Here is a 14,193-nt window from a genome sequence, read left to right as displayed (position 1 = left end):
AAGGCCAAGACCTCAGAAAGGTTTCAGCTGCATTTGACAGATATGCTATCGGTGAGAAAAATGAGACTTATGAACAGTACTTGTTCAACAAGCGGCAACAAGAACAAGGTGATACCTTTGAATCATTTCTTGCCAACCTTAGATCTCTTGCAAAGACATGTAATTTTTGCTTGTGTATGTCAGACAGTCTGTTGAGAGACAAGATCATATGGGTATTAACGTCTCCCAAAGCAGAAAACGTCAGTTACAAGAGAGAAGGCTATTGCTCAGTGACTGCATTGACATCTGTGAAAGCACAGAAATGGCTGAATCACACCTACGAGCATTCAGTACAGCTGCAGACAGCAGGTCCGCTACTGTCCATGAGATCAAACCTCGCACTAGCAAGAAAGGTTCAAAACATCCTGGACAGAAGGCTAGTGCTAGTGGTGGAGCCAGGGCAAAAGGCACCTTGAACAGCCACAGATGTCATAGTGGGGGCACTGGGAGGGGGACCCAAATGCAAGACACAGACACTGAAGTACAAGGAACAGAACTAGGTTAGTCAAGAAAGCAAGGGAAGTGGGGAAGAAAGGACTCTGGACATGACACAGGCCCTGGACGAGACAAGGATACAGGGCCTGGGCTAGAACTTGACTAGGACAGCGGAACCAGGACATGGAACTTGGAACTAGGAGCCTGGGCTTGGACTCCGAGCCAGAGACTGGATAAGGACCCAGAATCTGGGACTTGACTGGGGCTTGGACTCCAGAACTAGGCGAGGACAAGATGTGGCTACAGGATGAGGAGAGGCAACAGGACTGGACGTGAGACTCCTGGATAGGACAAGGGAACCCCTGCACTGGGCTGGGCGAGGTACTCTGGGCTGGGTGAGACACATGGACAAGACGACAACACAAAGCCATGGCTTAGACAGGATAAGGTTCTTGGATCGTGGCTAGGACTGGACGAGACCTCGAAGCCTTGACTAGGTCAAGGGAGAGACAGGAACGCAGAGCCTTGGTCAAGGGAGAGACAGGAACATGGAACACAGAGCCAGGACCCCTCCTTGGATATAGGGCATAGGGCCGGGGCTCATTACACAGAATGCAGAATATGACGAGATGGTTCCCAACACAAGGCAGTGGCAAATGGCTGGACCTACCTAGCGAAGGCATGGACACAGAGATGGTTCCCAATACTAGGTAGCAACAAATGGACAGACCTACGTAGTGAAGGCAAGGACACAGAGACAGTTCAAAACAACAATAGACAGTTCCTTATCTTGCTCCAGCAATTGAACTTGACAGCAGTGCAGGCAAGGGTTACAGGCGAGGCAAGGTGAGGCGAGGGATGGGATGGGATGGGATTCAGACAGGGGGTATGGACAGGAACAATCCAGCAGCCAGAGGCTGAATCCTGAAGCTATTTATGAAGCCAGCCCAAACGAGAATCAGCTGCCTCAACAGAAACTGAGGAAAACTGGAAAAACTGGAATAAGGAACATCGACCGGACTGTGGACTGGAATGCGGATTTTGTGGACCGGACCATGACAACAGAAGCAAAGTGAACCCTTGCAAGTACTGTGGCACGGAACATGCAAGAGACAAGCAACAATGCCCAGCATACAGACAGGTGTGCCAGGCATGTGGCATTCAAAATCACTTTGCAAAGGTATGCAAGCAGAAGCCCGTGCATGGGGTGGAAGCACAAAGCGATGACCAAACTGACAGTGACAGCAGCACTGAGTTTATCGACAATGTCACACTGGTGGTCAACAGTTTGAAGACAAACGATGACGTATTCACACAGATGCTCATCACTGGAAAGCCAATAGACTTCCAAGTCGACAGCGGGGCGAGCATTAACATTTTACCTCACAAATACTTGGAGGGAGTAGACCACACACTGAGACAATGCACAAAAAAGCTGATGATGTGGAACAAGACCACCATGGATGTAGAATGGATGTGCAGAGTGAAATTGGGTGACCCCATGACGAACTGCAAGTATTCTGTCGAATTTGTCGTGGTCACTGACGACTTTACACCATTGCTGGGAAGCAGGGCCAGCCAGCAAATGGTGCTAATTACGGTCAACGATGACATCTTTCGCAGGGTGCATGCATCTACACTTAAAGAAAAACAATGCACACCAGAAGAACGCTATGCAGAGGTGTTCGATGATGTGCCCGGGGAGCTTCCGGGTGCAGCCCACCTGCAGATTGATGAGGAAGTTCAACCCACAGAGTTACCCCCACGACGTCTACCTCACGCTATGAAGCGGGAAGTGAAAGCTGAGCTTGATCAACTGGTAGACCGCAAGGTGATAGCTCCAGTCCATGAACCTACAAGGTGGGTTAGCCAGTTAGTGGTTGCAGAGAAGAAGAACGGCAAACTTCGTATATGCATTGACCCTCGACCATTGAACAAAGCGCTGAGGAGAGAACACTGCCCCCTCCCGGTGATAGAGGATATTTTGCCAGATCTTGGCCAGGCTAAGGTTTTCAGCAAGCCTGATATGAGTTCTGCATTCTGGCAAGTGAAATTGGACAGTGAATCAAGCGTGCTCACCACTTTCAACACACCTTTAGAGCAGTATAGATGGCTCAGACTCCTGTTTGGAACCAGCGTTTCATCAGAGATCTTCCAGCGCAGGCTGCATCAGGCGCTGGAAGAACTACCGGGAGTGACCTGCATCGCAGACGACATTCTGGTGTACGGAAAAGGGGAAACACAGGAAAAGGCAATCACCGATCATGATGTGAAACTTGAGCAGCTATTACAGCGTTGTGCAGGGCAGCATATCAGGCTCAACAAGAGCAAATCTGTCTTCAGAGCGACAGAGATACCCTTTTTGGGGCATCTCATCACAAGTAAGGGACTTCAGCCTGATGCTAAAAAGGTCGCTGAGGTTCTCAACATGCCAGTACCTAAGGCTGTGCAGGGAGTGCAGCGATTGATTGGATTTGTCAACTACCTGAGCCGTTTTCTACCAAGTCTCTCAGATACCCTTGAGCCAATAAGACAGCTGACAAAGCCAGATGTAGCATGGGAGTGGTCAGCTGAGCAGCAAAACGCTCTCTCCAACATCAAGCGGATGGTATGCGGAACACCAGTGTTAGCATACTACAATTCTAAGGAAGAGCTGACCATGCAATGTGACGCCAGCAACAAAGGCCTAGGGGCAGCACTCCTCCAGAATGGACGTCCGATCGCATATGCAAGCAGAGCGCTAACGGACACAGAAACGCATTACGCAGCGATCGAAAAGGAAATGCTCGCAATTGTCACACTTGAGCGTTTTCATCAATACACTTCTGGCTGCTTCACAAGAGTACTCAGTGATCACAAACCGCTCGAAATGATAGTTAAGAAGCCGTTGGTGAAGGCGCTAAAACGCCTACAGGGAATGCTCCTTCGCCTGCAGAGCTACGACTTCGACATCACCTACTGTCAAGGAAAGCTCATACACCTCGCGGATACGCTATCGCAAGCAGTTAGCGGTACTCCAGGCCAGGAGAACAGCTTCGACAAAGTCAACATGCTATCGCACCTGCCAATCCGCGACGAGCGTCTAGAGCAGATTCGCATAGAAACAGCGAAAGATGACACACTACAGACGTTGAAACGCGTAATCATCAGTGGATGGCCGCGCAAACGTGACGCGCCACCAGAGCAACTCACACCTTACTATAGCTATAGGAATGAGCCCGCAGTCCAGGACGGCTTCATCTTCAAAGGTGAGCGTGGCATCGTTCCGCAAAGTGAGCGAAAGCAAATGAAGGAAAGAATTCATTCGTCACACTTGGGCGTAGGAGGATGCCTCAGACGCGCACGCGAATGTCTTTTTTGGCCAGGCATGAGCAGCGACATCAAGCAATATATTGCTACATGTGATATTTGTCGCACATACGAAATGAGTCAGCAGAAAGAATCGCTTATGAGTCGTGAGGTACTTGCTCGGCCGTGGGAATGACCTGTTTACATTCGCGGGAAAAGAGTAACTCGTCCCCACTGATTACTACAGCAATTTCTTCGAGGTAGATCTTCTTTGCGATACGACCAGCGCCGCCGTTATTCGCAAATTGAAGGCTCATTTTGCGCGATATGGTAGCCCAACACAAGTGGCTAGTGAGGATGGGCCACAACACTCGTCAGCGATTTGCACGAGAATGGGATTTTGAGCAGTTGTGTAGCAGCCCCGGAAACAGCAGAGCGAATGGAAAAGCTGGATCAGCAGTTAAAACAGCTAAGCGGATCCTCACAAAGAGCAACAAACCGCGAGCGGGTTCCGACCTCGCACTTCTAGACCATCGCAACACACCTTGGCGAGGGCCACGCTCCTGCCTACAACAGCGAGCTTACTGCAACCCAGGGTTGTACCCGAGCGCGAGTGTATGAAACAACGCGTCCAGCAGCAGGCCGACAATGACAACAAGTCAGCCAAAGATCTTAAAAACGCAAACACGAGGACATCTTCAGATGCTGGAAATTCAAACAACACACATCAAAGTTACTGGTGAACACAGCAGGCCAGGCAGCATCTCTAAGAAGAGGTACAGTCGACGTTTCGCGTACAGTCCTGACGAAGGGTCTTGGCCCGAAACGTCGACTGTACCTCTTCCTAGAGATGCTGCCTGGCCTGCTGCATTCACCAGCAACTTTGATGTGTGTAGCCAAAGATCTTGCCCCACTCGACGAAGGGGATACCGTGCGCATGCAGCCCCTGGTGCAAGGTACAAAGAATTGGGAGAAAGCACTTGTGTGTTGGCGCCTTGATGAGTGCTCATAGGTAGTTCAAACCCCTTCTGGGACCTACCGACGTAATCACATACACCTACGAAAGACGGCTGGGGAACCGCCTGAAAAGCTAATCACCTATGAACAGGCAAAACCCGGTCAATCAACCGAGATCAATGACCACAGTGTGTCTACCGCATCAAATGCACACAGCCGAACACTAGCAGAGGCTAATGACAATGACCACAGTGTGCCTACTGCATCAAATGCACACAGCCGAACACTAGCAGAGGCTAATGGCACAACACAAACACTAACACAAACGTTGAAATTGTCACGGTCCGGTCCGTGGTTCGTTGTTCCGGGGTTTCTGGTTTTCCCCAGTTTCTGTTGTGTGCACATGTTTCTCGATTTGAGGCTGAGACATAACTACCTCTGCAAACCAGAGATTCCCTGCTGGACTGTCCTGTTCCCCTCCCTGTCTTTTCCCCCCTCGCCTGACGCTCTGCCTGGATACCTCATCTGCACCACTGTCGAGTTCAATCCCCATGCAGAAATGGAACTGTCTGTCGTTCTTCGGCGTTTCTCTCTTCTTGTCCTCGCCTCTGTGGGGTAGGTCAGGCTGTTCTGCCGTTGCCCTGCGGGGGGATCTGCCTTGTCTTGTGCTTGCCTCCGTGGGGTAAATCAGGCCGTTCTGCCGTTGCCCTGTGGGGGGACCTGTCTTGTCTTGTCTTGTCTTTGCCTCTGTTGGGTAAGTCCGGCCGTTCTGCCATTATCTGATGGATGGTCCTGTCCCACCTTGTTGTGGAGATGAAGCTGAGTCCCAGCTTGTCTAAGTATAAGTCCCGGCTCTATGTCTATATACTGTCCTGTCTCATGTTGGTGTCGTGTTAAAGATGAGTCCCGGCTTTTCAAAGGATAAGTCCTGGCTCCATGTTGATGTACAGTTCCCAGTCTGTTTCTGAGCTCCAGCCTCTGAGTTATCAGCCTCCGCATTCCAAGACCCAAGAACCCAGCCTGCAGCCTCAAGACCCCAAGCCTGTCTCCAAGCCTCCAGCCTCAAGTCTCCAAGCCTGTCTCCAAGCCTCCAGCCTCAAGACCCCAAGCCTGTCTCCAAGCCTCCAGCCTCAAGACCCCAGCCTCCAGTCCTGCAGTCATGTAATGTCCTTGCCTGGTTCTGGGACCCGAGCCCGAGGCAAGACCCAGGTCTGGGTCTTTGTCCAGTCTCTGGCTCGGGGTCCAAGCCCAAGTCTGCATTCTTGTCCCTGCCCCTTGTCTATATCCTGTCACGTCCCTCCTCTAGTCAAGTCCTGTTCCTTGTACTTCACTGACTCTTGCATTTGGGCCCGCTCCCAGTGCCCCTCATTGTGACAGAAACATGCAAATAACAAACAACAGGACTTGGCCAAAACATTAAAAACTCGTTCTGGCTGCACAGTGAAAAGGAGACTTTGTCCCACATTGAATAATTGCGTGAACAATTGAACAATAAATCTGTGACACTATTTGGCATTTTAATGTCATGTTTATACTCAAAGAAGGACCATGTCCTACTTGCTGTTGTGTAATTTGTAGTTTGAAGTAAAAGTTGAATCTTAGTATGTTTTATATTTTGTATATATGCTCATACAAACATAAATAATGAGTGGTATGTATTTGTGACAGTCATAAGAGACATAAGGCATGATTAATGAATGCTTTGAAAGTTAGTTCCATGAAAATACACTGGAAAGCAGACTTCAGAGAAATTGAGTTTAATTGTTAATACAATTGTTCCTTTTCTTTGTTTTGATAAGAAGGGGGATGTTATGATATACTTGTACATGCACTTGTTAGCAGCCGGTTAAAGTTGGTGCACATGCACCGTTGTTTTTATCTGAAATATCTGTCTCAAAACACCTTTCACAGTATGTGGGTTTCCTCCCACCTTCCAAAGACATACAGGTGAGGGTTAGAAAGTCGTGGGTGAGGGTTAGTTGTGGGCGAGGGTTGGAGAGTCGTGGGCGAGGGTTAGAGAGTCGTGGGCGAGGGTTGGAGAGTTGTGGGCGAGGGTTAGAGAGTCGTGGGCGAGGGTTGGAGAGTTGTGGGCGAGGATTGGAGAGTCGTAGGCGAGGGTTGGAGAGTTGTGGGCAAGGGTTGGGGAGTTGTGGGCGAGGGTTAGAGAGTCGTGGGCGAGGGTTGGAGAGTTGTGGGAGAGGGTTGGGGAGTTGTGGGCGAGGGTTAGAGAGTCGTGGGCGAGGGTTGGAGAGTTGTGGGAGAGGGTTGGGGAGTTGTGGGCGAGGGTTGGAGAGTCGTGGGCGAGGGTTGGAGAGTCGTGGGCGAGGGTTAGAGAGTCGTGGGCGAGGGTTGGAGAGTCGTGGGCGAGGATTGGAGAGTCGTGGGTGAGGGTTGGAGAGTTGTGGGCGAGGGTTGGGGAGTTGCGGGCGAGGGTTGGGGAGTTGCGGGTGAGGGTTAGAGAGTCGTGGGCGAGGGTTAGAGAGTCGTGGGCGAGGGTTGGAGAGTTGCGGGCGAGGATTGGAGAGTCGTAGGCGAGGGTTGGAGAGTTGTGGGCGAGGGTTGGGGAGTTGTGGGCGAGGGTTAGAGAGTCGTGGGCGAGGGTTGGAGAGTCGTGGGCGAGGGTTGGAGAGTTGCGGGCGAGGATTGGAGAGTCGTAGGCGTGGGTTGGAGAGTTGTGGGCGAGGGTTGGGGAGTTGTGGGCGAGGGTTAGAGAGTCGTGGGCGAGGGTTGGAGAGTCGTGGGCAAGCTATGTTGATGGTGACACCACTTGCAGGCTGCCACCCCAGCACATTCTTAACTTGAACAACACATTTCACTGCAAACAACAGGAATTCTGCAGATGCTGGAAATTCAAGCAACACACATCAAAGTTGCTGGTGAACGCAGCAGGCCAGGCAGCATCTCTAGGAAGAGGTGCAGTCAACGTTTCGGGCCGAGACCCTTCGTCAGGACTAACTGAAGGAAGAGTGAGTAAGGGATTTGAAAGTTGGAGGGGGAGGGGGAGATCCAAAATGATAGGAGAAGACAGGAGGGGGAGGGATAGAGCTAAGAGCTGGACAGGTGATAGGCAAAAGGGATACGAGAGGATCATGGGACAGGAGGTCTGGGAAGAAACACCTTATAGTCCGTCTGGGTAGCCTCCAACCTGATGGCATGAACATCGACTTCTCTAACTTCCGCTAATGCCCCACCTCCCCCTCGTACCCCATCTGTTACTTATTTTTATACACACATTCTTTCTCTCACTCTCCTTTTTCTCCCTCTGTCCCTCTGACTATACCCCTTGCCCATCCTCTGGGTCCCCCCCCCCTTGTATTCTTCCGAGACCTCCTGTCCCATGATCCTCTCGTATCCCTTTTGCCAATCACCTGTCCAGCTCTTGGCTCCATCCCTCCCCCTCCTGTCTTCTATCATTTTGGATCTCCCCCTCCCCCTCCAACTTTCAAATCTCTTACTCACTCTTCCTTCAGTTAGTCCTGACGAAGGGTCTCGGCCTGAAACGTCGACTGCACCTCTTCCTAGAGATGCTGCCTGGCCTGCTGTGTTCACCAGCAACTTTGATGTGTAACACATTTCACTGTATGTTTCAATATATGTGTAACAGATAAAGTTAATCCTAAATCTTCTAATCTGTAAAAGTTTATGAAATGACACAGGTAATGGATAGATTAGATGGCCACAGTGTTTTCCCCAGGGTGCAGGAGTCTATAACACAAGACAGCAAAGGTTTAAGGCGAGGAGTAGAATTAAGGGGAGTTATGAGAGTGCGGAGAGTTGACTGGGATTAGTGACTGAGGATCAGCATTGACTCAGTAGACTGAAGGGTCCTGTTTCTGTGCTTTATTAACCTGTGAGCCATTACAACAGAGTAGAACCCTTGTTACATGGTTTAGGGGTGTATGATGCATCCAGGGAGGGGTAGAACCTCTGGAGAAGAGGCTTGTCACGTCCATTCTGGGGCAGCCCACTCACCTTTGGTCCCACCGGACACTCAGCTCTCACCTGTGGCTCCAAGCAGCTGTCTGCATGCAACAATGGCCACACTTGCTTCAACAGGTGAGCTAAACCAGGTGAAGGTAGCTGGCAGACCTCATGTCCTGGTGAGTTGGGGACATACCCATCCTAGCATGAGTGGTCAGCTCTGGGATGAATGGATCAACAGTAAGAACCAACGGCCAGAAGGTGGTACTGCAACGCTCCATGGAGAGTGAAGGGCATAACAAGACACAGAAGACATATGGTCATCCACTGGAACCAAGGAAGACCCCAGTTTGTGAAAACTTCTTGTACCACTGGACCCAGACTTCCAAGATCAAGAGAGTGGAACTGCCCCAGTACAATGGCTTTTCTACTTTAAAAACTCTCCTGCACAGTTCTCCTGTCATTGTTGGATATGATGGACAACCAATCAACCACATGGTTTAACACCAATCTTACCTTGTAGTACTTGGGTGGAGCATTGTATCTACAATGGCTTCGACCAAGCTCAAAGGCCAGCTGTTCCAGCTTCTCTTCCTGTGACAACCTTGCCACGCTCTTCTCAATGAAGGACATCACCCTGCAACAGGCAAAAGAAACCTTTAGATTGGGATGTGGGCCATTCGGCCTCTCTGTTCTGTACTACCATTCAATGGGATTGAGGTTGATCTCAGACCAGGTTTGCAATTTAATTTTATCTCTGTCTGTTGTTTCCATTAGTACAGCAATTTCAACTGCTCTTTTAAATGTAAATTGTGCTTTAGTTAGGAGCAGTTTTTGAATTCTTTCTTCTAAGATTCCATAAACGAAGTCTCTGCATCATTATGCCCATTACAGAACTGACAATGCTCAACCAATCTCTTCAATTCAGCCATGTACACTGAAATAGACTCCCCCTCCTTTTGATTCTGCTTATGGAAACTAATGGATTCAATCAACAATGGTTTGGTTTTAAATAATCCTACACTACCTTCATGATTTCAGCAAAACTTATTTCAGCTGGTTTGGAGCAACCAAACTTCTAAGCAAACTGTATGCCTTTAAACCCAATGCACTCACCAAAACTGGCACTCACTTCTTATCGGCTATTCCATTCTCTTTAAAATATTGCTCAATCTGCACAGAATACAATATCCAGTTATCTATTGTTTAATCAAACATGTCTCTCTTTCTAATGTAGGGAGCCATTTCTATTTTTTATTTATAATTATTATCAACTGGTACTGTTTATGAATCCACGAATTTGTCCATTTCTGCCCTTATTTTTAACTTGACCATGTCTTCCCTTCTGGAGAACTGCAGTGTGATATTTTTTTAAACTTACCATCTCACTGCACTTCAACAGGTAGGTAGTCATCTCAGGTTCATTTTAAAACTTACTTTTCACCACTGTTATGTTTTGTAACTAAAAAAATAAATCTAATTCCATGAAAAACAAGGAGTCAAGAATACAAGTCTAACTTTGTTTTTACTTTAAGTTGTGGCATCCGTTAATCTCGCGAGACCATGGATCTGCGCCTGGGAGGTCTTGCTTCAGTCTGTGTTAGAGCAGCATCTGTTGTGGCTGTAGAGGCCCACACGGGAGTGACAGTCTTGGCTGCAGCGACTGCACTTGAAGGCACTGTCCTCCAGTGTTGTCTTGGTGCTGTTTTTCCGGCGAGTGCGCTTTTCTTCAGCAGCCTCAGCTTCTCTTCTCTTTTTAGACCTCTGCGTAGTTCCAGCCTCCAGTGAGAGTGATCGCTTGCAATGTCCTCCCACCTCTCGACGTTCATTTTCAGTGACTTCATGTCTCTCTTGCAAACGTCTTTGAAACGAAGATGGGGCTGCCCTTGTGCTCTCTTGCCGGAGGCCAATTCCCCGTACAGCAGGTCTTTCGGGATCCTCCTGTCTGACATGTGGTGTACATGGCCCTGCCAGTGGAGACGGCGTTGTTGGAGCAGGGTGAAGAGGCTGGGTATCTGGGCTCGGGCCAGGACCTCATTGTTGGTGACTCGGTCAGTCCACGTGATGTCCAGGATGCGCCTCAGGCTGTGAAGGTGGAAGGCGTTGAGACGCCGCTCTTGTCTGTAGTAGAGGCTCCAGGTCTCGCTGCCGTAAAGCAGTGTGCTGAGGACGCAGGCCCTGTAAACTGCAACCTTGGTGTACGTCGTCAGCTTTCTGTTCTCCCAGACTCTCTTTGTCAGCCTGGCGAATGTTGAGGCTGCTCGTCTGATCTGTCTGTTGATCTCGGGGTCTAGGGAGAGGCCGTCTGTGATGGTGGAGCCAAGGTATGTAAACTCGTGAACTACCTCCAGCTCGTAGTTGTTGATGGTAATGGCAGGGGGTTGCTCAACGCCTTGGTCCAACACGTTGGTTTTCTTCAGGCTGATGGTCAAGCTGAAGTCCTGGCAGGCTCTGGAGAAGCTGTCCACGAGGCGTTACAGTTGCTCTTCAGAGTGTGTTGCCAGTGCCGCGTCGTCTGCAAACAACATGTCCCTGATCAGTACTGAACGAACCTTGGTTTCCGCCCTCAGCCGGGACAGACTGAACAGCCTCCCATCCGATCTGGTGTGGAGGTAGACACCATCAGTAGATGTTCCAAAGGCGTCCTTCAGCATGACTGCGAAGAAGATGCCGAACAGGGTGGGGGCAAGCACACAGCCCTGCTTCACACCACTGTGGATGCTGAAGGCCTCCGAAAAAGAGCTGTCGAACTGAACACTGGCTCTTTTCACTGGAGGATGCGCTCCTTGCAGACCTACCAGAAGTAAATGCTCAGCAGAGATGGGACTCTCTCAGGGACACTATCCACAGCACTGCACTCAAGGCCTTCGGGAAGAAACGGGGCAAGACACAGGACTGGTTTGAAGCGAGCTCGAGTAAGCTCACAGCTGTCATCGAGGTAAAGTGTGTGGCACTTCTAGAGCACAAACGCCACCCCACCCAGGCAACACTGCAAGTGCTAAGGACAGCAAGAAGGAAGGCCCAGGAAACGGCCAGACACTGTGCAAATGAAGACATGATCTTCTCCCTTCGACAGCTACAAGAGGAATGCAGAGAACAAAGACAACCACTCTACGTCGCTTTCATTGACCTTACGAAGGCCTTCGACCTCGTGAGCAGAGACGGCCTGTTCAAAATCCTCGCCAGGATTGGTTGTACCCGGAGGCTCCTCAGGATAGTTCAGTCATTCCACACGGACATGAAGGGCGTCGTTCAGTTCGACGGCTCTTTTTCGGAGGCCTTACTTTAAATGAGGCACACATATAACACGTGGTGGTGAGATGATGTATGTAATTTACACAGGTTTACATATAATTCGCAGTAAATCATGTAAACAACAAAGAATGCTTAATCAAATAATATACTTACAATATTACTCAAATATTAAATACACAACACTCCTCCTTGCTTAGCGAAATACTCCAACTCAATATAGAGCATATCTCAACTTATATATAAGTAAATATACAGTATACTATATAACTTAACTACTATATAGGCATCCTCAGCATAGTAAATTTTAAATAGTTCCATTCAAGCCTAAAGATTTAATCACTGAGGAGTTACTCTTACTCTTGTCTTTCCGGACGAGAGGGATCACTTTGCTTGGCAGGAGAGACTTGTGGCTGTGAAACAATCCCGTGTTCTGGAGCCTCCTGCGTGGTGGTCGTAGGAGTTGACTCCAGGACCGCGGGAGGTGGTTCTGACAGCTCTGCACTCCCTTCTTCTGGAGCTGCTGGCACCCTGAACTGTACATGCCAGGCTTCACTGGACAATGTGGATTATAATGTGTCAGTGCAGTGTCTGATGTCACCATATTTTTTCACTTTTGGAAAGCCACCTCTCACTGCTTTGTCCATTGCCAGTTCTTCCCAATCTGTAGTAATGAGTTCAAGGGGTGGAGCACAGTATCCAGGTTTGGCAGGAACCTGTTACAGTTGTTGACAAATTGTTAAAAAGCCTGCAGCTGTGACACATCCTTTGGCCTTCGAACATTCACCACTGCTTGAATTTCCTCAGGACACTTAGGTAACTACAATAAGTGATGTTTGGTTTAAAGGATTCATATTTGTTGTGCAGTTCTAATCTTTTTTAAAACTGTCTTGAGATTTTGGAGATGTTTCTTGTCATCCTTATTGGTAACAATGATGTCATCCAGGAAACACTGCATGCCTGGGCAGCCTTGTAGCACCTAGTTCGGAGCTTTCTGCCAGAGGGCAGATGCAGGTGCTTCTCCAAAAATAAGCCTATTATAGCAATAAATCCCTTTGAAACATAGAAAATAGGTGCAGGAGTAGGCCATTCGGCCCTTCGAGCCTGCACCGCCGTTCAGTATGATCATGGCTGATCATCCAACTCAGAACCCTGTACCAGCCTTCCCTCCATACCCCCTGACCCCCGTAGCCACAAGGGCCATATCTAACTCCCTCTTAAATATAGCCAATGAACTGGCCTCAACTGTTTCCTGTGGCAGACAATTCCACAGATTCACCACTCTCTGTGTGAAGAAGTTTTTCCTAATCTCGGTCCTAAAAGGCTTCCCCTTTATCCTCAAACTGTGACCCCTCGTTCTGGACTTCCCCAACATCGGGAACAATCTTCCTGCATCTAGCCTGTCCAATCCCTTTAGGATTTTATACGTTTCAATCAGATCCCCCCCTCAATCTTCTAAATTCCAACGAGTACAAGCCCAGTTCATCCAGTCTTTCTTCATATGAAAGTCCTGCCATCCCAGGAATCAATCTGGTGAACCTTCTTTGTACTCCCTCTATGGCAAGGATGTCTTTCCTCAGATTAGGGGACCAAAACTGCACACAATACTCCAGGTGTGGTCTCACCAAGGCCTTGTACAACTGCAGTAGTACCTCCCTGCTCCTGTACTCGAATCCTCTCGCTATAAACACCAGCATACCATTCGCCTTTTTCACCACCTGCTGTACCTGCATGCCCACTTTCAATGACTGGTGTATAATGACACCCAGGTCTCGTTGCACCTCCCCTTTTCCTAATTGGCCACCATTCAGATAATAATCTGTTTTCCTGTTTTTGCCACCAAAGTGGATAACTTCACATTTATCCACATTAAATTGCATCTGCCATGAATTTGCCCACTCACCTAACCTATCCAAGTCACCCTGCATCCTCTTAGCATCCTCCTCACAGCTAACACTGCAGCCCAGCTTCGTGTCATCCGCAAACTTGGAGATGCTGCATTTAATTCCCTCATCCAAGTCATTAATATATATTGTAAACAACTGGGGTCCCAGCACTGAGCCTTGCGGTACCCCACTAGTCACCGCCTGCCATTCTGAAAAGGTCCCGTTTATTCCCACTCTTTGCTTCCTGTCTGCCAACCAATTCTCCACCCACACCAATACCTTACCCCCAATACCGTGTGCTTTAAGTTTGCACACTAATCTCCTGTGTGGGACCTTGTCAAAAGCCTTTTGAAAATCCAAATATACCACATCCACTGGTTCTCCCCTATCCACTCTACTAGTTACATCCTCAAAA

At 49.0% G+C, this 14,193-nt stretch overlaps 1 protein-coding gene across 1 annotated transcript in view; it reads right to left on the bottom strand.

Annotated features, from left to right (window-relative positions):
• The window catches only part of xgb (x globin), an 82,655-nt gene that overhangs the window by 21,209 nt on the left and 47,253 nt on the right, over positions 1-14,193 (bottom strand). The window contains exon 3 of the mRNA XM_072274771.1: positions 9,157-9,277. Within this exon, the coding sequence (XP_072130872.1) occupies positions 9,157-9,277 (121 nt within the window). The remainder of the gene's footprint in view (positions 1-9,156; positions 9,278-14,193) is intronic.

This window comes from Mobula birostris, chromosome 12 (assembly GCF_030028105.1).
Source record: "Mobula birostris isolate sMobBir1 chromosome 12, sMobBir1.hap1, whole genome shotgun sequence".
NCBI classification, from domain to species: domain Eukaryota; kingdom Metazoa; phylum Chordata; class Chondrichthyes; order Myliobatiformes; family Myliobatidae; genus Mobula; species Mobula birostris.
This window is presented reverse-complemented; position numbering and strand designations above follow the sequence as displayed.